A 26,357-nucleotide genomic window follows, 5' to 3' on the forward strand; every position below is an offset into this window, starting at 1 on the left:
AGCATTTTTTTTTTTTTGGGAGATTAATCCTGATACCGCAAGGAATCGAAATATATATAAACCTCTGGGGATGAATAGGGACTTTAAGCGCAACCGACAAACGTGAGAAAATGGCGGGAAAACGTAGTCACATGGTCACTCTTACCGTTCACGTTTCGCGTAAACGCGGAGCTGAATTTCTCAATTATCATTTTGTGATTTACTGAGATCTCCCGTTTATATAGTCTCCACTCACTGAAAGGACAAGCTCCTGGTTGCGCCAGGCTGATCCAGGAATAATGCTGATCTGCTTTTCGAAAGCGAGCACGAGCCGAGCGCGGGTCGAGTAAGAAACGCGCGAGGGGTCTGGAGTGACAAAAAGTAGTTCGCACTCTTTCGTGCGATTCGTTCATCGCAATCACCTTCCGCTTCCTTTTGTTTGCTTGAAAGACGCAAAAAACTAACTAGAAAACTAAAAGATACGCCTGTTCTGCATTTCAGAATAAAGAAAGTAATTTAATTTGTCAGGATAATGTCGGAAAGTTCTGAAAAGCAATGTCCGGGGTGGCCATCTAGTTTCGAAACGGAAATTGCACAATACTGAGTGTATTGTTCAGATCAAAAGGGAAATTTTCCTTGCTACGGAGTGTTCGACGTGTAAACATCACGCTACATTTCTTGAGAACAAAGGACCTTTAAAAGTAGAGGGATTTAGTGTGTCAAGGGTTTCAAAATTCCTTAAGGCATGAATAACAAGTCTGAACATTGCAGTCAGTCTCTGGATAAATTTCGAGCGGCAGTCTTGCAGTTGGTTAATGCATTGATGATCAGCCTGTGTGTCTGTGATCATGATATCTCCCGCTTCCACTTGAATTTCAAGGAAGGTAAGTAACAGTTTTTTCAACTATTAACGAAATAAAACATTAAAACAATCAATATCGATGAAGGTCTGACAAATTCAAAATTTTGTTAGATTTGACACAACACCCACTTTCTGATCTGTGCAGTCAGTAAGAAGATTTGACGTTTGGTATTTGCTGAGTGTATTTGCAGTCATCAACGTGCGAAGAATGTGAACGTTTATTCCGCTTTTAGCAGAAATCCACATGCAATCTTTTATATCCTTCAGTTTCCTGTTACAATCAAATGCGCCATAATTTGTTTCTTGGTGCCTTCTTCTTCATGACATACAAGTTCGTACTCCTATCCGGAATATCTTGCGAAAAGTGACAACAGAAGATATTAAGTCTTCAGGGACCAAAAGAGTTTTGAAATTTATAAACATGAAAATCAAAATACCGTGAAAATATCATTCCAGACGTGAAATTAATTCAAACTGTTTGCTGGCAAAGAAAACTCTGTATTTCTCACTGCATACCAATAACTTGGAGTTTAGGTTTAAAAAAGAAGGTTTTGATAGTAAAGGAAACCTATTGAACTGATTTTTTTAAGGAAGTTAGGTTCTGAGATGCACATACATCCTATGGTCTTCGATTTCTCGGTTTCTGCATTTTGATGTGATAAAACATTTCACTCGAAAGGTGCTGGGAAATGGCATCCAAATAGAAAGCAGATTCAAAGTGTTCATCTTTATCAGTAGTACTTTGTTGAACGTAAGGATGAGTTTTCGCGATATCTTTATTTCATTGGAGATGTTTTGTGAACAATTTAAGAAGATAAAACAGAAAAGGTTGAGTCTATGAAGACTAACTAGTTTTAAAATTTCATAAACATGTCAACATTACCAGCAATGCGAGTCATATTGCGTCTCAAATACCGTACGTCAATCAAAGATTACTTTCAAAATGGCTTCCCGAAGATACAAAGAAATGTATGGGATCTGAAATAAAATCTTATTTTTTGGCAGTTTAAATAAATTAAATTCTACGTGCCGACCTCTCGTTGATAAATAATATGCAACTGCACTACGAAGCGAAAGTTTTTTCACCGTTTCGTTTATTCGTCGAGCCGCGGAATAGAGGTAAAATAACAAAGATCTTCGGTTGTACTTCCTTTATAGTTTCATCCAAATACCTTCACTTACCTTCACTTCCATGCTTTGAGCTGTCCGTGTGTTTCATGCTTTCATCGGTGCCGACCCCTCAAAATTTTCTTCAGTTTACGATCTTTCAAATACGTTAAATAAAGCCTTCCATGATAAAATAGGAGGCCGCAAATCAATCTTGAAAATAGGGCTTTTTCACTATTAGACGTAACCTTTACCTGAGCTCGCGAATGTCCTGTAGGACGCGAAGAACGACCACTTTCCATCGTTTTCTTCGTGAAAAAAGTCGCCATATTTACTTCAGCTTAGCAGCCTAGCATTTCCACGCTTTTTACCGCTGTTTTAACAATCTGCAGACTCCTACAAGCGCCAAATCGCGCCAATTATAAAAAACAAAACTTGTATCACTGTGAGCTCATTCCAGTCTGAATCGTCAAAAAATGTCTGATGTTTTGCTCGATTTCGAAAAGAAATCCCTAGAATTTCAACTTAAGGTCACTGAATCTCCTCTTTCTTATATAAAACAGCAATGCGTTCAAGAATCTCGAATAGCTCTGGCAATATACATCCCGTATCCAATTTTGATGAAATGGCATGAGCTTGTTGGAATAAAAGACGAGAGAGGAAATGAGTTAAACTACATTGACCTTCTTAATTTTTGGATTCCTGGTCGATGGTTTAAAGTAAGCAAGGAGAACGGATCAAGAATCCACGGAAGATTGAGACGTGAAGCCGGTGCAGTTGTGAACAAATACACTGGGAAGAAAGTTAGTGGAAGTAAGAGAGAAGAGGCAAACAGGAAAGGGCTAACCCTTAACATTTATGAAACTGAGCTTGTGGTGCCTCATGAAATAGAAGAGAATCTGTCTGCTGCAGAGCAAGAAATAAAAGAATGGAAATTGAGGTACAAGGATCTTGAGAAGGAGAAGGAAAGCTTGGCAAGGGGAATGATGGAAGCAATAAGAAGAAAAGAAAATGAAATGGGAGAAACGGTCAAAACTACAGAGGAAAAGTTCAGAGATATTGAAGAAAAAAATAAAGAACTTTCTGAGTACATACAAAATTTAGAGAAAAAGACTGGTTTTCTTTGCCAAGGGAAAACTATAGACAGTTTGGGAAAAAGACAGCAATCGAGAAGACTGAAGGAGCTGAAAGAAAAATCAGAAATTGCCCTCTGGTTTCTTGAGTCACATGGACTCAAGCTGTCTTTTCTCAAGGTCCAGGAGGCAGCAACTAATGAATTTCACACCCTGGAATTTGACCAGTTGTCAGCTAATGAGACTGACCAGAACAACCTAGAAACTCTTCTATTTTTACTGGACAAATTCTGTGCAAGTGATGAACTTTACCATGAGTTGTCTCTTTTGTCTGAAGATTTACCAAGGACATATTTGATCAAACAAAGGAGGAATGAACTGAATAAACTCTGTCATATTGAAAGAACACCAGGTCAATACCCTGGTGCACAACTTTCATTTTCTGAAACTCTACAAGATCACATCAAACAATTTTTGGAGTCAAATTCAAACCACAAAGGTGATGAACCAATAAAGGTAAAGATCAGTTGTGATGGTGCGAAGATGTCGAGGTCAGCAAATTTTATGATAATGTCATTCTCACTCCTTCAAACAGGGGATTTAGTTATGTCATCAAAGGGCAACAGGACAATTGGTGTAGTCAATGGCCCTGAAAAATATGAAACAATTGAGACATCATTTTCAGAAATTATCAATGACATAAATTCTGTGAATAAAAATGGGAAGATCAAGGTTAATGACAAAGAAATAGCTGTTCAATTATTTCTCGGTGGAGACTACAAGTTCTTGCTGATGGCCATGGGGATGTCTGGGGCTACCTCAGACTATGCATGCCTTTGGTGTAAGGTGCACAAGCTTTTCAGGTGGGACATGTCCAAAGATCTGTCCCATTATAACGAAGAGCTCAAGAGAACACTCCAAGAAATTAAAGAGTTAAGTTCCTCTTCAAAGAAATTTTCATGTGTGAAAAGTCCATTGTTTACTATTGAGCTTGACCACATTATTCTTGATGAATTGCATTTAATGCTGAGAGTAACTGACAAACTGACTGAAAATTTAATCACAGAAGTAATGGAGAAGGATGCAAAGCAAGATTTTAACATGGCTCGGGGTAAGGAAAAGGGTGTAAACCTTGACATTCTCATTAAAACAATCAATGAACTCGGCATAACTTTTTCTCTCTGGGAGAAAAAAAATGCTGATGGGAAAGGCAGTGGAACATATGACTGGACTAGCCTTGTTGGGTCTGACAAGAAAAAGCTGACAAAACTTTTGCCAGCAAAACTCGAAGAACTAGATATCCTGTTCCCAGAAACAAAAGAAACAGTCATCAAACTCTGGAAAGATTTTTATACACTCTACAGTTTAATCAACTCTGATTCAAATGCTGGTGACTTTTACCTTGACATTTTCCAGAAATCTAAAGACTTTGTAAATTTGTTTTGTTCACTTGGTGGTGTTCGAATAGGATATGAAAAGAAGAGAGTGACTCCTTACATGCATGCATTAGTATATCATGTACCAATGTTCATCAAAAATCATAAAAACTTCAGACAGTTCACTGGTCAAGGCATTGAAAAAAATAATGATGATGCCAAGAAAATATACTTTCAAAAATCAAATAAGTGGGATGCGGCTCAGGATGTTCTGCTTCTGGAACACAGGCAGGAGGCACTAAAGCACTGCGAGAGAGAAAAAAGGCAGTACACCAAACGAAAAGCAGCTTACTGGGAGGATGGCATCATCGAGACACGAAAAAAAAGAAAGAGGGCATGTTTAAGAGAACTACAAAATGACCACAATGGAGCTGATGTACAAGGAAATAACTTAAGCGAAGATAAATACAACAAAATGACTGTTAAGCAGTTAAGACAGGAAATCAAATCTATAGGTATTAATGTGAAAGGGATTGCAAAGCTGAAAAAATGTCAATTGGTTGAGATTTTGAAGCAAAATCAGTAACTATGGCAAGCAAAGGAACAACAGATATGCAGACATGTATCACAAAATATATTTTTTAATTTGATTATTTGCAAAAATATCTTGTGAATAATTTTTAATGCTAATATGAATACTAAACTTTTGTTTGTTTATATGCTTACAACAAAATAATAACAATAATTTTGATATAGTGTATTTAATCATAAAGCATATAACTTTCTTTGATTTTCAATTGTTGCAATCACATATTCCACTAGAAATCTCTGCAAAATTATTTTGTAGATTTTCTTGTTTTATATTTATCTGTTCTAAGATAAATTAAATGTTTTTACAATCGCATGCTTTCCTGTTGACATATATCATAACTTTTTCAACTGGAAAATTTGGAGCAATTTTGACCTGACCACTGGATAAAACGTAACGTTTTTTTGAATTGTTAAGGACAGTTTTTAACTTAACAGGAAAGTCAACTGCTATTCCTTGTCCAAGTTGATTGAAATAATAGTACCAATATGGTGGAAGTTCAAATCGAGTAAAATCATTTTTTTCATAGAGTATACTAACTCCGTCTTCTGCTCTTTTACCTTTTCCTTTAAAAACGTATCTCACAATATCATGATCCATTCTAATTTCAGTGGAATAAAGAACTTTAACCGCATTCGATTTTAGGATTGAAAGAATGCCTTCCAGAAATGCAACTGATGCGCTCTGTAGTCTTTCCACGGTAACAGTGGGGTTGCTGTATGCCCTAGAAAGTTTTTAATGCAGAAAACAAAACATAAGATTGGAATCGAAAACGTGTTACGGTTAAGACGATCAAACCATCTTCTATAATGAAGCTCACATTTAAGCTTAAAATCACCATCGAAAACAAACTAAATATACCTGATAAGATGCTCATTCAAATGAGCCGAAGGCTCCCACGTGCTTGTCCACAATGGCCAGTCCTTCCATTTTACTAGGTATTCAAAGTCCTGAAATTGTCAGAGATTGATTAGAGCTGTTTATGAACTTACTTCGATTGTAGTATAAATTTCATCCGAAGTAAAATATAGCTGCAGGAACATAAAAGGGTCAATACGCATACCTCGTTCTTCAATCTTCGCCGGCTGATAAGTCTCTCCACAAAATAAACTTTAGATCCGCTTTTAAATTTTCTCCTTCCTTTCAAATGAACTTCTAAATCCACTGTAGAAAGAACATTTAGTGCTTTATAATCAACTCGATTCCTCCGCGGAAATCTACTTCGCTCCATGTTTACATGAAATCTGACGCCATAGCGCATGAACAGTAGAACCTGAAGAAACTACTGACCTCGCGGACCGCGGGAGTAAAATGTCTCGGATTGCTGGTGCATACCAGCAATCCGAGACATTTTACTCCCGCGGTCCGCGAGGTCAGTAGTTTCTTCAGGTTCTACTGTTCATGCGCTATGGCGTCAGATTTCATGTAAACATGGAGCGAAGTAGATTTCCGCGGAGGAATCGAGTTGATTATAAAGCACTAAATGTTCTTTCTACAGTGGATTTAGAAGTTCATTTGAAAGGAAGGAGAAAATTTAAAAGCGGATCTAAAGTTTATTTTGTGGAGAGACTTATCAGCCGGCGAAGATTGAAGAACGAGGTATGCGTATTGACCCTTTTATGTTCCTGCAGCTATATTTTACTTCGGATGAAATTTATACTACAATCGAAGTAAGTTCATAAACAGCTCTAATCAATCTCTGACAATTTCAGGACTTTGAATACCTAGTAAAATGGAAGGACTGGCCATTGTGGACAAGCACGTGGGAGCCTTCGGCTCATTTGAATGAGCATCTTATCAGGTATATTTAGTTTGTTTTCGATGGTGATTTTAAGCTTAAATGTGAGCTTCATTATAGAAGATGGTTTGATCGTCTTAACCGTAACACGTTTTCGATTCCAATCTTATGTTTTGTTTTCTGCATTAAAAACTTTCTAGGGCATACAGCAACCCCACTGTTACCGTGGAAAGACTACAGAGCGCATCAGTTGCATTTCTGGAAGGCATTCTTTCAATCCTAAAATCGAATGCGGTTAAAGTTCTTTATTCCACTGAAATTAGAATGGATCATGATATTGTGAGATACGTTTTTAAAGGAAAAGGTAAAAGAGCAGAAGACGGAGTTAGTATACTCTATGAAAAAAATGATTTTACTCGATTTGAACTTCCACCATATTGGTACTATTATTTCAATCAACTTGGACAAGGAATAGCAGTTGACTTTCCTGTTAAGTTAAAAACTGTCCTTAACAATTCAAAAAAACGTTACGTTTTATCCAGTGGTCAGGTCAAAATTGCTCCAAATTTTCCAGTTGAAAAAGTTATGATATATGTCAACAGGAAAGCATGCGATTGTAAAAACATTTAATTTATCTTAGAACAGATAAATATAAAACAAGAAAATCTACAAAATAATTTTGCAGAGATTTCTAGTGGAATATGTGATTGCAACAATTGAAAATCAAAGAAAGTTATATGCTTTATGATTAAATACACTATATCAAAATTATTGTTATTATTTTGTTGTAAGCATATAAACAAACAAAAGTTTAGTATTCATATTAGCATTAAAAATTATTCACAAGATATTTTTGCAAATAATCAAATTAAAAAATATATTTTGTGATACATGTCTGCATATCTGTTGTTCCTTTGCTTGCCATAGTTACTGATTTTGCTTCAAAATCTCAACCAATTGACATTTTTTCAGCTTTGCAATCCCTTTCACATTAATACCTATAGATTTGATTTCCTGTCTTAACTGCTTAACAGTCATTTTGTTGTATTTATCTTCGCTTAAGTTATTTCCTTGTACATCAGCTCCATTGTGGTCATTTTGTAGTTCTCTTAAACATGCCCTCTTTCTTTTTTTTCGTGTCTCGATGATGCCATCCTCCCAGTAAGCTGCTTTTCGTTTGGTGTACTGCCTTTTTTCTCTCTCGCAGTGCTTTAGTGCCTCCTGCCTGTGTTCCAGAAGCAGAACATCCTGAGCCGCATCCCACTTATTTGATTTTTGAAAGTATATTTTCTTGGCATCATCATTATTTTTTTCAATGCCTTGACCAGTGAACTGTCTGAAGTTTTTATGATTTTTGATGAACATTGGTACATGATATACTAATGCATGCATGTAAGGAGTCACTCTCTTCTTTTCATATCCTATTCGAACACCACCAAGTGAACAAAACAAATTTACAAAGTCTTTAGATTTCTGGAAAATGTCAAGGTAAAAGTCACCAGCATTTGAATCAGAGTTGATTAAACTGTAGAGTGTATAAAAATCTTTCCAGAGTTTGATGACTGTTTCTTTTGTTTCTGGGAACAGGATATCTAGTTCTTCGAGTTTTGCTGGCAAAAGTTTTGTCAGCTTTTTCTTGTCAGACCCAACAAGGCTAGTCCAGTCATATGTTCCACTGCCTTTCCCATCAGCATTTTTTTTCTCCCAGAGAGAAAAAGTTATGCCGAGTTCATTGATTGTTTTAATGAGAATGTCAAGGTTTACACCCTTTTCCTTACCCCGAGCCATGTTAAAATCTTGCTTTGCATCCTTCTCCATTACTTCTGTGATTAAATTTTCAGTCAGTTTGTCAGTTACTCTCAGCATTAAATGCAATTCATCAAGAATAATGTGGTCAAGCTCAATAGTAAACAATGGACTTTTCACACATGAAAATTTCTTTGAAGAGGAACTTAACTCTTTAATTTCTTGGAGTGTTCTCTTGAGCTCTTCGTTATAATGGGACAGATCTTTGGACATGTCCCACCTGAAAAGCTTGTGCACCTTACACCAAAGGCATGCATAGTCTGAGGTAGCCCCAGACATCCCCATGGCCATCAGCAAGAACTTGTAGTCTCCACCGAGAAATAATTGAACAGCTATTTCTTTGTCATTAACCTTGATCTTCCCATTTTTATTCACAGAATTTATGTCATTGATAATTTCTGAAAATGATGTCTCAATTGTTTCATATTTTTCAGGGCCATTGACTACACCAATTGTCCTGTTGCCCTTTGATGACATAACTAAATCCCCTGTTTGAAGGAGTGAGAATGACATTATCATAAAATTTGCTGACCTCGACATCTTCGCACCATCACAACTGATCTTTACCTTTATTGGTTCATCACCTTTGTGGTTTGAATTTGACTCCAAAAATTGTTTGATGTGATCTTGTAGAGTTTCAGAAAATGAAAGTTGTGCACCAGGGTATTGACCTGGTGTTCTTTCAATATGACAGAGTTTATTCAGTTCATTCCTCCTTTGTTTGATCAAATATGTCCTTGGTAAATCTTCAGACAAAAGAGACAACTCATGGTAAAGTTCATCACTTGCACAGAATTTGTCCAGTAAAAATAGAAGAGTTTCTAGGTTGTTCTGGTCAGTCTCATTAGCTGACAACTGGTCAAATTCCAGGGTGTGAAATTCATTAGTTGCTGCCTCCTGGACCTTGAGAAAAGACAGCTTGAGTCCATGTGACTCAAGAAACCAGAGGGCAATTTCTGATTTTTCTTTCAGCTCCTTCAGTCTTCTCGATTGCTGTCTTTTTCCCAAACTGTCTATAGTTTTCCCTTGGCAAAGAAAACCAGTCTTTTTCTCTAAATTTTGTATGTACTCAGAAAGTTCTTTATTTTTTTCTTCAATATCTCTGAACTTTTCCTCTGTAGTTTTGACCGTTTCTCCCATTTCATTTTCTTTTCTTCTTATTGCTTCCATCATTCCCCTTGCCAAGCTTTCCTTCTCCTTCTCAAGATCCTTGTACCTCAATTTCCATTCTTTTATTTCTTGCTCTGCAGCAGACAGATTCTCTTCTATTTCATGAGGCACCACAAGCTCAGTTTCATAAATGTTAAGGGTTAGCCCTTTCCTGTTTGCCTCTTCTCTCTTACTTCCACTAACTTTCTTCCCAGTGTATTTGTTCACAACTGCACCGGCTTCACGTCTCAATCTTCCGTGGATTCTTGATCCGTTCTCCTTGCTTACTTTAAACCATCGACCAGGAATCCAAAAATTAAGAAGGTCAATGTAGTTTAACTCATTTCCTCTCTCGTCTTTTATTCCAACAAGCTCATGCCATTTCATCAAAATTGGATACGGGATGTATATTGCCAGAGCTATTCGAGATTCTTGAACGCATTGCTGTTTTATATAAGAAAGAGGAGATTCAGTGACCTTAAGTTGAAATTCTAGGGATTTCTTTTCGAAATCGAGCAAAACATCAGACATTTTTTGACGATTCAGACTGGAATGAGCTCACAGTGATACAAGTTTTGTTTTTTATAATTGGCGCGATTTGGCGCTTGTAGGAGTCTGCAGATTGTTAAAACAGCGGTAAAAAGCGTGGAAATGCTAGGCTGCTAAGCTGAAGTAAATATGGCGACTTTTTTCACGAAGAAAACGATGGAAAGTGGTCGTTCTTCGCGTCCTACAGGACATTCGCGAGCTCAGGTAAAGGTTACGTCTAATAGTGAAAAAGCCCTATTTTCAAGATTGATTTGCGGCCTCCTATTTTATCATGGAAGGCTTTATTTAACGTATTTGAAAGATCGTAAACTGAAGAAAATTTTGAGGGGTCGGCACCGATGAAAGCATGAAACACACGGACAGCTCAAAGCATGGAAGTGAAGGTAAGTGAAGGTATTTGGATGAAACTATAAAGGAAGTACAACCGAAGATCTTTGTTATTTTACCTCTATTCCGCGGCTCGACGAATAAACGAAACGGTGAAAAAACTTTCGCTTCGTAGTGCAGTTGCATATTATTTATCAACGAGAGGTCGGCACGTAGAATTTAATTTATTTAAACTGCCAAAAAATAAGATTTTATTTCAGATCCCATACATTTCTTTGTATCTTCGGGAAGCCATTTTGAAAGTAATCTTTGATTGACGTACGGTATTTGAGACGCAATATGACTCGCATTGCTGGTAATGATCAAAATACCGCAAAATTATTATTCTAGACTTGAAATCAATTTGAACTGTTTGCTGGCAAAGAAAGCTCTTTCATTTCATCGATAAACTGAAATTGAAAACTGCAAAATTAGAATTTCACGTTAAGCCAAGCTTATTGGAATAAACTTTTTCAATGACGTTAAGTTCTAAGATGCATATTCATCATATGGCGTCACAATCTTTCATTTCTTGATTTAATTTCTGCATTTTAATAAGATATAACACGCAACACTAAAATAGGAAAATAGTACAATTTTTCTGGCCTAAAGAGGTGCAGGGAAATGCCATCTAAACAATAAGTAAATTTAAAGAGTAAATCTCCTATGTAAAGCTAGAATAAGTCTCCACTTTGTCTCAAACATATTCAGTTGTGATGCCTCTTTCCGAATCCATGTCGCCTCGTACGATTTGAAAAAGCCAGTGCGCATGCGGGATAAGGTATTTTAATGCATTCGCTTATTCATATGAAATTAACACCACAAGGAAACTTTTTTCATACATACATACATACATTCTTACATGTAAAATTGAAGATACTATCCTTTTTTTTTATTTCTGTCAAGGTAAAGTCAAGGAATTTTGTAAAACAGTAGCCATGCTAATTTCAAAACGGAAATGGCATAACATTTAGCCTATTGTTCAGATTAAAAGGGAAATTTCCCTACATTTTAAGTGCTTTAGAATTCCGTCGAATTCCGTGTAGCATGATTAACAAGAAGCTATCAAGTCAAAACATCAGAGCAATCTCGAGAAAAATTTCAAGTTGGAGCGTTACAATTTGTCCATGAATCATTGATACAATCAGCCAGTGTTCTGTGATCATGATTTTTCTGTTTGTACTTGAGTTTCAAGGTATGTAAGTAATAGTTTTTCCAACTGTTAATCATAACAGACGATAGCAATGAAACCCTATGAAACTCGAGCGTTTGTTAGACTATATCTCACAAAACTCAATTTGTGGTCGCTGCCGTCAGTGCAAAAACAAAACGTTAGGCATTCACTGAGTGCCATCGTCAATCAAAATACGGCAATATTATTATTCTAGACTTGAAATCAATTTAAACTGTCTGCTGGCAAAGAAAGCTCTTTCTCTGCAAAATTAGGATTTCACGTTAAGCTAACCTTACTGGAATGAACTTTTTCAATGAAGTTAAGTTCTGAGATGCATATTCATGCTGTGGTGTCACAGTCTTTCTTTTCTTGATCTCTGCATTTTGATAAGATGCAACATGTAACACTCGAATAGGAAAATAGTACAACTTTTCTTGCCTAAAGAGATGCAGGTACATGCCATCTATACAATAACTAGACTTAAAGAGTAAATCTCTTTAATGTACAGTTAGAATAAGTCTCCACTTTGTCTCCGGCAAATTCATTTGTAATGCCTCTTTCCGAGTCCGTGTCGCCTCGTACGATATGATAAAGCCAGTGCGCTTACGCGATTAAGTTGTTTAATGCTTAATTAGTTAATTTGAATGAAAACAACCTGACGAAGAGCCTTTTCCTTTACATGCATACATCCCTTCCACTTATTCTATTACTATTAAATGATGTTACCGAAATTAGCGTGCAAAACATATGGAAGTTATCTTTCTTTGTTTAAAGCGAGCACGAGCCGAGCGTGAATCGAGCGAGAAATGCGCGAGGAATGGAGCGCGAAAAACTGAGTTGATCCAACTCTGTCGCGTGATTCTTATATCGCGTTTACCTTGCACTTCCTTCTGTTCGCTTCAAAGACGCAGAAATTAAAAACTGGAAAACACAAAAATATGCTTCTCGTGCATGTAAGATTGAAGACACTATTATTTTATTTCTGTCAGGGTAAAGGCAAGGAATTTTTTAAAGCGGTAGCCAGGCTAATTTCAAAAAGGAAATTGCATAACATTTAGTCTATTATTCAGATTAAAAGGGAAATTTCGAGTTAGAGCGTTACGGTTTGTCTATGAATCATCGAGATAATAAGCCTGTATGTCTGTAATGTCTGTAATGTCTGTAATGTCTTCTCTGTGTCTTTCCCCAATAAATTTTTCAACTGTTAATTAAAACAGACGAAACCCCATAGAGATTCGCATCTAAACAGTAAGTAAATTCGAAGAGTAAATCTCCAATGGAATTTAAAAATGAGTCTTCACTATGTCTTTGGTAAATTCAGTTGTGACGCCACTTTCTGATTCTATGTCCCCTCGTACGACTTAATAAAGCCAGTGCTTATGCGGAAAAAAGTAGTTTTATGCGTTAGCTAACTTAATTATGAAGAAGGACCTTTTTTGATTTACCTTGCATATGTCAATCATCCTTTGATTTCAATTAAGACGTATGCTTTATTTCTCTCAGGATTTTGATAGATGATACCAATCTCCAGAGCTTCCTCAGAGTATGACTCTACAGCCTTTTACAGACGAGCAGCTGAATTATTTCAAATTTGCCTCCATTGTACTCAATGAGTTCGCCACCGCTTTACGTCAGACGTTTAAATATATGTGGAACAACATAATTGGACATCGTCCCGGATATCAACTGTGGGATGACTCCGTGGTGGTAAGAAATTTGTTTCTCAGTGAAGAGGGTGGAAAAACTAAAGTTCCTACGCACACCTCTTATGAAAAATGGGATTGCACAGCTCTGTTTCAGGCAACCCTCCATGCAAGGTCGTTTGCTTTGCCGGATAGCAAAGGTCATAACAGGACACTTGATGAACTGTACATAAGGTACCATAAAGTACCTCGTGGAAAGTTCCATGCATCTGTTGTAAGTCCAGGTGGAAATACAGCTGAAACATCCGCTCTTGCAATTGACCAGCTTCGACGGTTAAGAAACTCGCTTTTTCACCCAGACAGACCAGAGATCGATAAACCAACCTTTGACCAATACGTGCAGCACGCTAAAGAAGCATTCAAAGCTCTTGGTATCAAGACAGATCCCATCGATGCCATCACTGGATTAAAAGAGTCTGATTTCCCCACCAAAGAAGTTCGCAGACTGAAAGAAAGTCTTAGACAGGAGACCAGATCATATATCGAGTGTCTCGAAGAAGTAGAATCAGGTATCAAAGAGGTGAGATCAGATGTCAAAGAAATGAGATCAGATGTCGAAGAGGTTAGATCAAGTGTCGACGAATTAAAAGCCCAGGGGAATATTATAAAGGAAAAAGTTGAAGACCTCGCCGGTGATCCAAAGCGATACCTGGATCAAGACCACACTGGTAAAAAATATTAAAAGTTGTCTAGCTCTCAAATAAGTGAATTATGCATTGCTGGAGAGTGTTCTTATCCGTTTTTATTTATTTATTTAATTAATCATTTATTTATTATCTAATTGTATTACATATTAAAAGGGTAACAAAGCTAATTTACGTATATAATACATGGGAAATAGAAAAATGAAAAGGCGAGGAAGTCTCAAGAAGCCATGGAGACTTTAATTAGACAAGTGTAAAGTACGGAAAAAGCTTGATTAATTATCTAATATCAATAACCTTGCGACTGTTTTATAATTAACACTGACCACTTTTCGGAGGCTATTGTTTGATTGTTTAAAGGATCTATTCCTAGCCGAGTTTGTTAACTCGCTACATTGTTATCGAAACTTGTGTGTGTTCTTTGTGTGTAAGCCTGGACAAATCCATTTAAAATTTGTAATGCTGTAATCCCCCTCGATAAGCTTAGGTGCTTTTGGGGGGAAAAATGAGGGGGAAAATGTTTGGGGGGGAAAAATGTTCAAACAAAAAAAAAACCTTGTTATGAGATTAACTGAATATTTTTCAAATTAATTAAATAGGATCTGAGTAATCGTCTGAAAGATCTTATATTGTTAGACTCAATTATCGAATGAGGCAGAGAGAGAGTTCGACGATTTTGGTCCTGGGTGTAAAATTGTGAATTGTTTGATGTTACAACAGACTTGGGAACGGCATAATTTTGAAAAGAAGACTTACTAGTAGAACTCCATACTACACTCTTGTAAATAAAATATGGATAAACCAAAGAATGATAGAATAAGAAAAGAGGCTCGCTGGGTACGTGAGACCTTTCATTACATAGCATTCCAGTCGTTTTATAAATGTTTATACAAATTATACAAGTTAATATGCATTTTCCGCGTCAGATGCTATTCTATGAAAACACCCAAAACTTTCACGTGTTCAACTTCCTCAATAATTGTGGTATCAATTTTGAGAGGGCTTGTCGCTAGCGATCTTTTTCATTTAGGTCTAAGAATCATGATTTTGGTTTTTTCACATGAAAGGACAACTTGTTAGCTTTTAGCAAAGTCGTAGCATGACGAATTTCATCTAGGTAATCCATAAGAATTTTAGGACTTCGGTTTTGGTCTTGTCGGAAAAAAAAAAAGAATTCAGCATCTTTCGTGCAATTTGGGAGGTTATTGATATGCAAAATATAGAACAATGGCCTTTGCAGGACGCCGCAGACAAGTTCTCTTTCGCATAAAGTTTTCCTATTGACTTGGACTACTTGTAATATATCTGACAAGGAACATTTCAGTCAGTCAAGTGCTATACCTCTTAGACCATAAAATTCAAATTTTATAAAAGAATAGAGTGATCAATTGTGTCTTTGGTTTTAAATAAGTCCAAAACGACACCTGAAAAGGAATTTTTGTTATAAATTGCATTTGGTATTGTGCTGATGAGGCTCACTAATGCATGTGAGGTGGAGTGTTTTAGACAAGATCATACTTTCAATTATGTACCTTGAGATACGATTATGAACAATGTCTTCCAAAACATTTTTAAAAAGCAAAAAGTATTAAAATTAGAATGCATTTTTTCAATCAAGCACGGGTCGTCATCTTTAAATACAGGCGCTACTTGATTTTAAATGGAAAACCACCCGCGGTCATAGAAAAGTTGATAATATGATAATATGTATGTCAAAGGACTTCTTAATGGTAGACGTAAGCAAATTGTCCAGTTCTGAAGCTTTGCCTTCCTTGACGTTTTTTACAACCTGAGCGAGCTCGTTTATTAGCATGCACGGGATCAAAACTTTGTATGATGGAGGACGAGACTGGCATTAGATATTCATTAAAAGATTTAAACGTTGGGATGATATTTCTCCCTGGATTTGGGCCAACATTAACGAAGCACTGGTAGAACCTGCTTCCAATCTCTTCAGAATCAGTAATAGTCGCACTGTATTCCTGCATTTATAAAATCCTTATAGGTTTACATTTCGCGTGATTTATGGCACAATTTACGATTTTCCATGTAGCTGTGACATTAATTTTTTATTTTTTAGCGCTTAGGCCTTCATGGCGTTGTTGCTTGTTTGTGTGTTTGTTTGTTTGTTTGCAATTCTTATTTTTATAAAGGCTGATAGTTTTTCAAGAAACTGTTTGCGGCTGCGTCGGTGGGAGTAACGAAATAATTTAGATATATCAACAAAGTTGAAATGGTAAATTGGCCACCGTAACGATTACAAAAGCTGACGTTTGGAGCGTTACCCCTTCGTCGGAGCGAATAGAGGAATTGTGGGTTGTGTGTGCTTTTAAAGGCAGAAAATGGAGCTACGTTATTGGTGGGAACATGGCAACGAGAAAAAAACGAATAAATTAGTGGAATGAAAAGCTTTCGTTGATACCTGTGGGATTTAGACTGCCGGTTTAAAAGATGAGCTTTTGTTCAAGAGTTTTACAGCTTTCCGTGCTACCTAAGTGTAAGGAAAGACCGCAGATTGCCATATGTTGCTTAGAATGATTAGGTAAATTAAAATGTCTAGCGACTGGTTTCCATTCTTTTTATATCTTTGTTTGTATTCAGTTTGTCATTTGACAAAGTGCTCAGATATTGTTTGTTGTTTATTTAAACCGTATGCAAAAAAACTTAATGGCCAAATTTATAATGGTACCGTATGATGTGCATTTTTTTTAAATTTTTTCTTAAAACTACCGCCATTGCAATTGGCTCTTTTATGATTCCATATGTTTGTTTCTTTCAAGATTCAAGGCCATTCCATCCGCCTTCCAATCTTCCTTTAAAGATTCCACACTTCACTGGCCGTCAGAGAGAGTGTGAAGAGATTAGCAGTCACTTGACTTCCAAAGGTACCCGGATCGTGTCGTTATGGGGCTCGCCTGGTTTTGGTAAAACTTCTGTAGCAACTACTATCGGACATCTACTCCAATCCGGAGGACTATCTGTGTTCTTCTTCTCCATGCGAGGACTCCGGTCAAAAGTTGATCTGACTTCGAGGCTTTTGAGCTTCTTTAGAAGACACTCCTCAAAAATTCAAATACCTCAGCGGATGTCTATTGACGATGAACTTTCACTCTTTCTCAGCGAAATTTCAGATGAATTTGTGATGATCCTCGACAACGCTGATGACTTACTCGAAAGTGGAGCTCCGAACGTCAAAGAGAATTTCATACAATTCCTTGAGGTTATCCTCAGTCAAGTCGAAAATGCATCATTTCTAATTACGACGAGGGAATCTCTTGAGTTCATAAATCTGCATTTCCAGGGCCATCGCACAGTAAGAATACGACCATTAGACGAGTCCTTTTCTCAAAGTTTAGTGGGTGAACTACTCCCAAGCGCGACCACGACTGACCGCTCGAAAATTGCGAAAATCTGCGGGAACGTACCTTTGGCCATAAAATTGTTGTGTTCCTCTATTTCTGAAGATGATGCTCAGCCTTGTCAATTTTTAAAGGAATTGGGGGAGTCTACGGGAAGAGACCTTGTCGACCTACTAGACAAGCCAGACTATCCTAGCAATCTGCGATTGAAGTTTCTAATGAAAACTTCTTTTGGGAGACTCTCTTTACCAGAAAAGGAGGCACTGGTATCTCTTAGTGTTCTTCCAGAGGATTTTAATCTCTCCGTTGCTGCTGCTGTTTTGGATGTCAAATCAAGTGTCCAGGCCAAGAAGGTCTTACATAGACTTCGAAGGAAATCTCTCCTCGACTCCAGCTGCAAACCCGACTTATTTTCGATGCATAAATTGCTTCTGTCATTTGCAAGAGAAAGAGGCCAAAATGAAATGAAAAAAACCATGCTGAAATCCAAAGCACGTATGTCTACATATTACATCTCTCTTTTCGAGAAGCTAAATGACCACTTTTTGACAGGACATTCCATGCAAGCATTTATTGATTTCTTTGAACAGAAGCAGAACATTATTCAGAGTCTAATGGAGAGCTCTTCCGATCCCAAGACATGTGGCGTTGCTTTTGGTGTATTAATAAAAGCAGAGGTATTTTTAGATTCCCTTTTCTGGTGCGAGGGAGAAAACATCGACAAACTTTACAAACATGCAGCTGAAGTAGCTCAGAAGTTTGGAAAAAGTGTGTTCTATAGTCGGTTACTGTTGTCTTTGGCATTCACAGAAGTGACCTGGGGGATACATGGAAGAACAATGAAGCTGCTCTTTAAAGTCGACAGTATTACTTTGTCTGTCAATGATAAAGCAAAAATCTTCTGTTACAGAGGCATCTGTCAGCTGGCCTCAAAGAAAATGGACGACGGAGCTCAGAACTTACAAGAGGCTCTTTTATTGATGGGTAACAGCGCTGAAGAGCGAGTTCTCAAAGTTACTGCATTACAGATTCTTGCAACCTACTTTCGTTTCAAAGAGAAGAGAGGAATTGCATTGGAGCTTTACTTGAAAGCTTTAGATGAGTGCAGAGCATTAGGAGACGCAAGTCTGCTTGTTATTCCTCCATTAGAGAAGAGAGAGTTGAAAACTATCGAGGGAGAGAAGCCAAAGTCAGATTCGACAACCACTGGACCACTACGATTAGAAATAATTTGCGTTGTTAGCGAAGCTACAAAACAGTTCTCTGATGATGAGACAAAAGAAGCAATAAGCAATTCTGTGCTAAAAATATCAAAAGAAATAGGAAATCCAGGTATTTCACACTCAATTGGCTTATGGAAATTCCAACGCAATGTCAATAGAACATTAAGCAACGTAATGAATAATCCTAAAGCAGCAGTAAAATTATGCGTCACAAGCATTGGTTACCACAAAGTGAACTTACACAAAAACGCAGAAGAGACCGCAAAGGATAACCCCAAGCCAGACGACGATTTTAACTTAAAGGTGCACCAGGAAGGACTACTAAAAAACTATTTGGACCATGGCTGCGCTCTTCACAAAATGCAAGACTATTCCAAAGCCATTCAATCTTATCAATGTGCCCTTAACATCGCAATAGGAATGTTCGGAAAAGAACACTTAGACACAGCTCAGAGTTACTTTTCTCTCGGACTAACACAACACGCTTCAGGTGACCTCTCGTCAGCACTTCGGTCCTTTCAGTGTGCTCTCGACATAAGAATTAGACTTTTCGGGGAAGGACACTCACACACAGCTCACAGTTACTTTTGTCTAGGACAAACACAACATGCATCAGGCGACTTTTCATCAGCCCTTCAGTCCCATCAACGTGCCCTTGACATAAGGGTTGAACTCTTTGGGGACGAACATCCAGCCACAGCTCAGAGCTACTCTTCTCTAGGAGTAACCAAGCATGCCTCTGGCGACTTTTTGTCAGCACTTCGTTGCAAACAGCGTGCTCTTGACATCCGAGTTAAACTCTTCGGGGAACAAAACCCAGACACAGCTCACAGTTACTTTTGTCTAGGACAAACACAACATGCATCAGGCGACTTTTCATCAGCCCTTCAGTCCCATCAACGTGCCCTTGACATAAGGGTTGAACTCTTCGGGGACGAACATCCAGCCACAGCTCAGAGCTACTCTTCTCTAGGATTAACCAAGCATGCTTCTGGCGACTTTTTGTCAGCACTTCGTTGCAAACAGCGTGCTCTTGACATCCGAGTTAAACTCTTCGGGGAACAAAACCCAGACACAGCTCACAGTTACTTTTGTCTAGGACAAACACAACATGCATCAGGCGACTTTTCATCAGCCCTTCAGTCCCATCAACGTGCCCTTGACATAAAGGTTGAACTCTTTGGGGAAGATCACCCAGACACAGCTCAGAGCTACTCTTCTCTCGGAGTAACCAAACATGCTTCTGGCGACTTTTTGTCAGCACTTCGTTGCAAGCAGCGAGCTCTTGACATCCGAGTTAAACTCTTCGGGGAACAAAACCCTGACACAGCTCACAGTTACCTTTGCCTAGGACAAACACAACATGCATCAGGCGACTTTTCATCAGCCCTTCAGTCCCATCAACGTGCCCTTGACATAAGGGTTGAACTCTTTGGGGAAGAACACCCAGACACCGCTCAGAGCTACTCTTCTCTCGGAGCAGCACAATATGAGTCAGGCGACTTCCCTTCAGCACTTCAGTGCTCTCAGCGTGCTCTTAACATCCGAGTTAAACTCTTCGGGCAAGAACACCCAGACACAGCTCACAGCTACTCTTCTCTCGGAGTAATCAAACATGCTTCTGGCGACCTTTTGTCAGCACTTCGTTGCAAGCAGCGAGCTGTAGACATCCGAGTTAAACTCTTCGGGGAAAAGAACCCTGACACAGCTCACGGTTACTTTTGTCTAGGACAAACACAACATGCATCAGGCGACTTTTCATCAGCCCTTCAGTCCCATCAACGTGCCCTTGACATAAGGGTTGAACTCTTTGGGGAAGAACACCCAGACACAGCTGACAGCTACTCTTCTCTAGGAGTAACCAAGCATGCTTCTGGCGACCTTTTGTCAGCACTTCGTTGCAAGCAGCGAGCTCTTGACATCCGAGTTAAACTCTTCGGGGAACAAAACCCTGACACAGCTCACAGTTACCTTTGCCTAGGACAAACACAACATGCATCAGGCGACTTTTCATCAGCCCTTCAGTCCCATCAACGTGCCCTTGACATAAGGGTTGAACTCTTTGGGGAAGAACACCCAGACACCGCTCAGAGCTACTCTTCTCTCGGAGCAGCACAATATGAGTCAGGCGACTTCCCTTCTGCACTTCAGTGCTCTCAGCGTGCTCTTAACATCCGAGTTAAACTCTTCGGGCAAGAACACCCAGACACAGCTCACAGCTACTCTTCTCTCGGAGTAATCAAACATGCTTCTGGCGACCTTTTGTCAGCACTTCGTTGCAAGCAGCGAGCTCTAGACATCCGAGTTAAACTCTTCGGGGAAAAGAACCCTGACACAGCTCACAGTTACTTTTGTCTAGGACAAACACAACATGCATCAGGCGACTTTTCATCAGCCCTTCAGTCCCATCAACGTGCCCTTGACATAAGGGTTGAACTCTTTGGGGAAGAACACCCAGACACAGCTGACAGCTACTCTTCTCTAGGAGTAACCAAGCATGCTTCTGGCGACCTTTTGTCAGCACTTCGTTGCCAGCAGCGAGCTCTTGACATCCGAGTTAAACTCTTCGGGGAACAAAACCCTGACACAGCTCACACTTACCTTTGCCTAGGACAAACACAACATGCATCAGGCGACTTTTCATCAGCCCTTCAGTCCCATCAACGTGCCCTTGACATAAGGGTTGAACTCTTTGGGGAAGAACACCCAGACACCGCTCAGAGCTACTCTTCTCTCGGAGCAGCACAATATGAGTCAGGCGACTTCCCTTCTGCACTTCAGTGCTCTCAGCGTGCTCTTAACATCCGAGTTAAACTCTTCGGGCAAGAACACCCAGACACAGCTCACAGCTACTCTTCTCTCGGAGTAACCAAACATGCTTCTGGCGACCTTTTGTCAGCACTTCGTTGCAAGCAGCGAGCTCTAGACATCCGAGTTAAACTCTTCGGGGAAAAGAACCCTGACACAGCTCACAGTTACTTTTGTCTAGGACAAACACAACATGCATCAGGCGACTTTTCATCAGCCCTTCAGTCCCATCAACGTGCCCTTGACATAAGGGTTGAACTCTTTGGGGAAGAACACCCAGACACAGCTGACAGCTACTCTTCTCTAGGAGTAACCAAGCATGCTTCTGGCGACCTTTTGTCAGCACTTCGTTGCCAGCAGCGAGCTCTTGACATCCGAGTTAAACTCTTCGGGGAACAAAACCCTGACACAGCTCACAGTTACCTTTGCCTAGGACAAACACAACATGCATCAGGCGACTTTTCATCAGCCCTTCAGTCCCATCAACGTGCCCTTGACATAAGGGTTGAACTCTTTGGGGAAGAACACCCAGACACCGCTCAGAGCTACTCTTCTCTCGGAGCAGCACAATATGAGTCAGGCGACTTCCCTTCTGCACTTCAGTGCTCTCAGCGTGCTCTTAACATCCGAGTTAAACTCTTCGGGCAAGAACACCCAGACACAGCTCACAGCTACTCTTCTCTCGGAGTAACCAAACATGCTTCTGGCGACCTTTTGTCAGCACTTCGTTGCAAGCAGCGAGCTCTAGACATCCGAGTTAAACTCTTCGGGGAAAAGAACCCTGACACAGCTCACAGTTACTTTTGTCTAGGACAAACACAACATGCATCAGGCGACTTTTCATCAGCCCTTCAGTCCCATCAACGTGCCCTTGACATAAGGGTTGAACTCTTTGGGGAAGAACACCCAGACACAGCTGACAGCTACTCTTCTCTAGGAGTAACCAAGCATGCTTCTGGCGACCTTTTGTCAGCACTTCGTTGCAAACAGCGTGCTCTTGACATCCGAGTTAAACTCTTCGGGGAGGAACATGCAGACACAGCTCAGAGCTACTCTTCTCTCGGAGTAACCAAACATGCTTCTGGCGACTTTTTGTCAGCACTTCGTTGCGAACAGCGTGCTCTTGACGTCCGAGTTAATTTCTTCGGGGAACAAAACCCAGACACAGCTCACAGTTACTTTTGTCTAGGACAAACACAACATGCATCAGGCGACTTTTCATCAGCCCTTCAGTCCCATCAACGTGCCCTTGACATAAGGGTTGAACTCTTTGGGGAAGAACACCCAGACACAGCTCACAGCTACTCTTCTCTCGGAGTAACCAAACATGCTTCTGGCGACTTTCTGTCAGCACTTCGTTGCAAACAGCGTGCTCTTAACATCCGAGTTAAACTCTTCGGGGAAGAACACCCAGACACAGCTGACAGCTACTCTTCTCTAGGAGTAACCAAGCATGCTTCTGGCGACTTTTTGTCAGCACTTCGTTGCGAACAGCGTGCTCTTGACATCCGAATTAAACTCCTCGGGGAACCAAACTCAGACACAGCTCACAGTTACTTTTGTCTAGGACAAACACAACATGCATCAGGCGACTTTTCATCAGCCCTTCAGTCCCATCAACGTGCCCTTGACATAAAGGTTGAACTCTTTGGGGAAGATCACCCAGACACAGCTCAGAGCTACTCTTCTCTCGGAGTAACCAAACATGCTTCTGGCGACTTTTTGTCAGCACTTCGTTGCAAGCAGCGAGCTCTTGACATCCGAGTTAAACTCTTCGGGGAACAAAACCCTGACACAGCTCACAGTTACTTTTGCCTAGGACAAACACAACATGCATCAGGCGACTTTTCATCAGCCCTTCAGTCCCATCAACGTGCCCTTGACATAAGGGTTGAACTCTTTGGGGAAGAACACCCAGACACCGCTCAGAGCTACTCTTCTCTTGGAGCAACACAATATGAGTCAGGCGACTTCCCTTCTGCACTTCAGTGCTCTCAGCGTGCTCTTAACATCCGAGTTAAACTCTTCGGGCAAGAACACCCAGACACAGCTCACAGCTACTCTTCTCTCGGAGTAATCAAACATGCTTCTGGCGACCTTTTGTCAGCACTTCGTTGCAAGCAGCGAGCTCTAGACATCCGAGTTAAACTCTTCGGGGAAAAGAACCCTGACACAGCTCACAGTTACTTTTGTCTAGGACAAACACAACATGCATCAGGCGACTTTTCATCAGCCCTTCAGTCCCATCAACGTGCCCTTGACATAAGGATTGAACTCTTTGGGGAAGAACACCCAGACACAGCTGACAGCTACTCTTCTCTAGGAGTAACCAAGCATGCTTCTGGCGACTTTTTGTCAGCACTTCGTTGCAAACAGCGTGCTCTTGACATCCGAGTTAAACTCTTCGGGGAGGAACACCCAGACACAGCTCAGAGCTACTCTTCTCTCGGAGTAACCAAACATGCTTCTGGCGACTTTTTGTCAGCACTTCGTTGCAAACAGCGTGCTCTTGACATCCGAGTTAAACTCTTCGGGGAGGAACACCCAGACACAGCTCAGAGCTACTCTTCTCTCGGAGTAACCAAACATGCTTCTGGTGACCTTTTGTCAGCACTTCGTTTTAAACAACGTGCCCTTGACAGAAGGGTTGAACTCTTTGGGGAAGAACACCCAGACACAGCTCAGAGTTACTCTTCTCTTGGAGTAACACAACATGAGTCAGGCGACTTGTCTTCTGCACTTCAGTCTTCTCAGCGTGCTCTTGACATCCGAGTTAAACTCTTGGGGGAAGAACACCCAGACACAGCTAACAGTTACTTTTCTCTCGGACAGACACAACATGCATCAGGCGACTTTTCATCGGCACTTTACTGTAAACAGCGGGCTCTTGACATCAGAGTGAAGCTCTTTGGTGAAGTACACCCAGATACAGCTCAAAGCCACTATAGTCTTGCAATAACACAATTTGCCTTACGAAATTTCCTTTCAGCACTTCGATCACTTTGGCGTTCGTTGCAAATCAGCTCGCAGATACAAAGCTGAGCTATTGTTTAGTCAGAGTATACATAGAACAATAGTGAAGGGACGACTTTTCCAGCTGTGCGTTAATCTACGCGGCGTGCACTTGACACTGAAAACTGCTAGGGATAGAACATTAAGTGATTGCTTAAACTTCTCGCGATAGAGCAGTAGAGGATATACCGAGCAACTGTATGAAAGAGTAATAATAATAATAAATCATTATCGTTTGTCTCGCTATGGATAGTCACTTAAGATGTGGATCGCGACGTTTCGACTGCGTACTGCTGTCTTTCATCAGGTAATGAGATCGACTGCTTTCGGGTCTCTATGTCTAATAACTTAATTTATGTCTAATTACTGAAAAGCACTGCCTTGTGTTTGGTTTAATTTCTTCTTGGAGAACCACCAAAGCTATTTAGTTACAAAAAGAGCTTACCGAGTCCCCAGGTTCAGGGAGTAGGGAAGAAGTGGGGTGCTCCCATGACCTTGCATTGGGAATACACCGTAAACCTTTCAGACTCGATCTACGCCTGTTTTAAACATCGTTATTATATCAAAACAACTCTAGCATCCGTTTGAGTCGAATGCATATGGATCAATCATCAGTAGAGAAGATAAAAAAAGACATTCGGAAACTCAAACATTTAACAACTAATTTCATAATTTGCAAGTATAAAATAAGTTTGCAATTTGAAGGCTTAATCGGAAACACTGGCAAAAACAAAACAGTACGTATACGTGATCAGCATGCTACTATTTGACTTTGTATGAGGCTGGCTCAGGTACAACTTAAAGAGGGTATTTTATTACGGGGGGAACGAATGTAAATTTACAAGGAATAATAGAGAATTACTTATTAATTCTGCGTCAAAAGTTAAGGAAGCAAATCTCTCCTGACAGAAAGGATGATTTTGAACATCGTTCCAAAAGCCGTAATAATAAAATCCAGCTAAGAGACTCCTTCCCTTTTAACCTTTGTATGAAATTAAACCTCAACCCCTCTGGGAGGGGAAGCGACTTGAATTTGCAGAGAACTGAATGATTTTTTGAAAACTTGAAAGAGCAAATTAGTCTGAAATAAACTTAAGATTGTTTACTTCATCTCCATGTTTACGGAAACTACATTAAAAATATTTCGGGCTGGTTATTTAATCAAAGTTTAGCCGTTGTTTGGCAAAACCGCGTTCTAAGCCATCTTCAATTGCAAGCCTTCTATCTGGACATTTATTTTTTTTGAACAGTAGTGAGGGGGCCGAAAGCTTATAGTGGAAAGATATTTTTTAATTAAATCAACTATTGAGAATCCCTGAGGGCCTCTGCTTGCGTAAAACCGTGGTTTGGGTTACATCTCATGTAAATAACTGGTCCTCTATGTCATGAGTTTTGTCATCTGACATGTTGTGGAAACCAACAAACATTTTGGGCATTCCAGACATCTTGAACAGACTTTCCGTTACAGCAGTGCTCAGACAAAAGTTCGCTAGTTATAAAATCAAGATCTCAATATCCCTGACTTCGCTGCAGTTTGCTTTCTTCACCATAGTCTAGTAAATGTTTGTGTATCCAGCCCTTACACATGGTAACAAGATTTTATTGTGTCCTCCTGCTGCACTGTTATCGTCATCGCTCTATTGTGCTTGTATTTTAAACATCACTCCAAAAAAAGTATTTCAAATACCTCAAAAATTGAATGATGCAGAAAAGCTGGTGTTGACGAAATGTAAATAAAAATTCACGAGTAGAAATAATATAACAGTATCGACATTGAACTTATTCCTCAACGGTGTGCTTCCTTAGGGATATACCACCCTTTCCGCTTGCTCTTAACCCT

The 26,357-nt window shown here is 39.6% G+C and overlaps 3 protein-coding genes across 4 annotated transcripts; 2 read left to right on the forward strand and 1 right to left on the reverse strand.

Annotated features, from left to right (window-relative positions):
* The first annotated feature begins 723 nt into the window (after nucleotides 1-723).
* On the forward strand, nucleotides 724-25,627 carry LOC148720857 (uncharacterized). 2 transcript variants are annotated; one of them, XM_088737810.1, is made up of 3 exons: nucleotides 724-863; nucleotides 13,272-14,139; nucleotides 16,896-25,627. In XM_088737810.1, the coding sequence occupies exons 2-3, from the start codon at nucleotides 13,314-13,316 to the stop codon at nucleotides 24,545-24,547; spliced, it is 8,478 nt and encodes a 2,825-aa protein (XP_088593936.1). In that variant the 5' UTR covers nucleotides 724-863; nucleotides 13,272-13,313; the 3' UTR covers nucleotides 24,548-25,627. The 2 variants fall into 2 exon arrangements, with proteins under 2 accessions (XP_088593936.1, XP_088593937.1); XM_088737811.1 differs by lacking the exon at nucleotides 724-863 and adding an exon at nucleotides 11,624-11,789.
* LOC148720858 (uncharacterized) lies at nucleotides 5,019-6,309 on the reverse strand. The gene is made up of 3 exons (XM_088737864.1): nucleotides 6,050-6,309; nucleotides 5,848-5,936; nucleotides 5,019-5,710 (listed from the first exon to the last, which is right to left on the reverse strand). The coding sequence occupies exons 1-3, from the start codon at nucleotides 6,245-6,247 to the stop codon at nucleotides 5,281-5,283; spliced, it is 717 nt and encodes a 238-aa protein (XP_088593990.1). The 5' UTR covers nucleotides 6,248-6,309; the 3' UTR covers nucleotides 5,019-5,280.
* Nucleotides 6,325-7,616, forward strand: LOC148720859 (uncharacterized). Its single transcript, XM_088737863.1, has 3 exons — nucleotides 6,325-6,585; nucleotides 6,699-6,787; nucleotides 6,925-7,616. The coding sequence occupies exons 1-3, from the start codon at nucleotides 6,388-6,390 to the stop codon at nucleotides 7,352-7,354; spliced, it is 717 nt and encodes a 238-aa protein (XP_088593989.1). The 5' UTR covers nucleotides 6,325-6,387; the 3' UTR covers nucleotides 7,355-7,616.
* Nucleotides 25,628-26,357: the final 730 nt, after the last annotated feature.

Source organism: Stylophora pistillata, chromosome 11, assembly GCF_964205215.1.
Source record: "Stylophora pistillata chromosome 11, jaStyPist1.2, whole genome shotgun sequence".
Classification (NCBI taxonomy): domain Eukaryota; kingdom Metazoa; phylum Cnidaria; class Anthozoa; order Scleractinia; family Pocilloporidae; genus Stylophora; species Stylophora pistillata.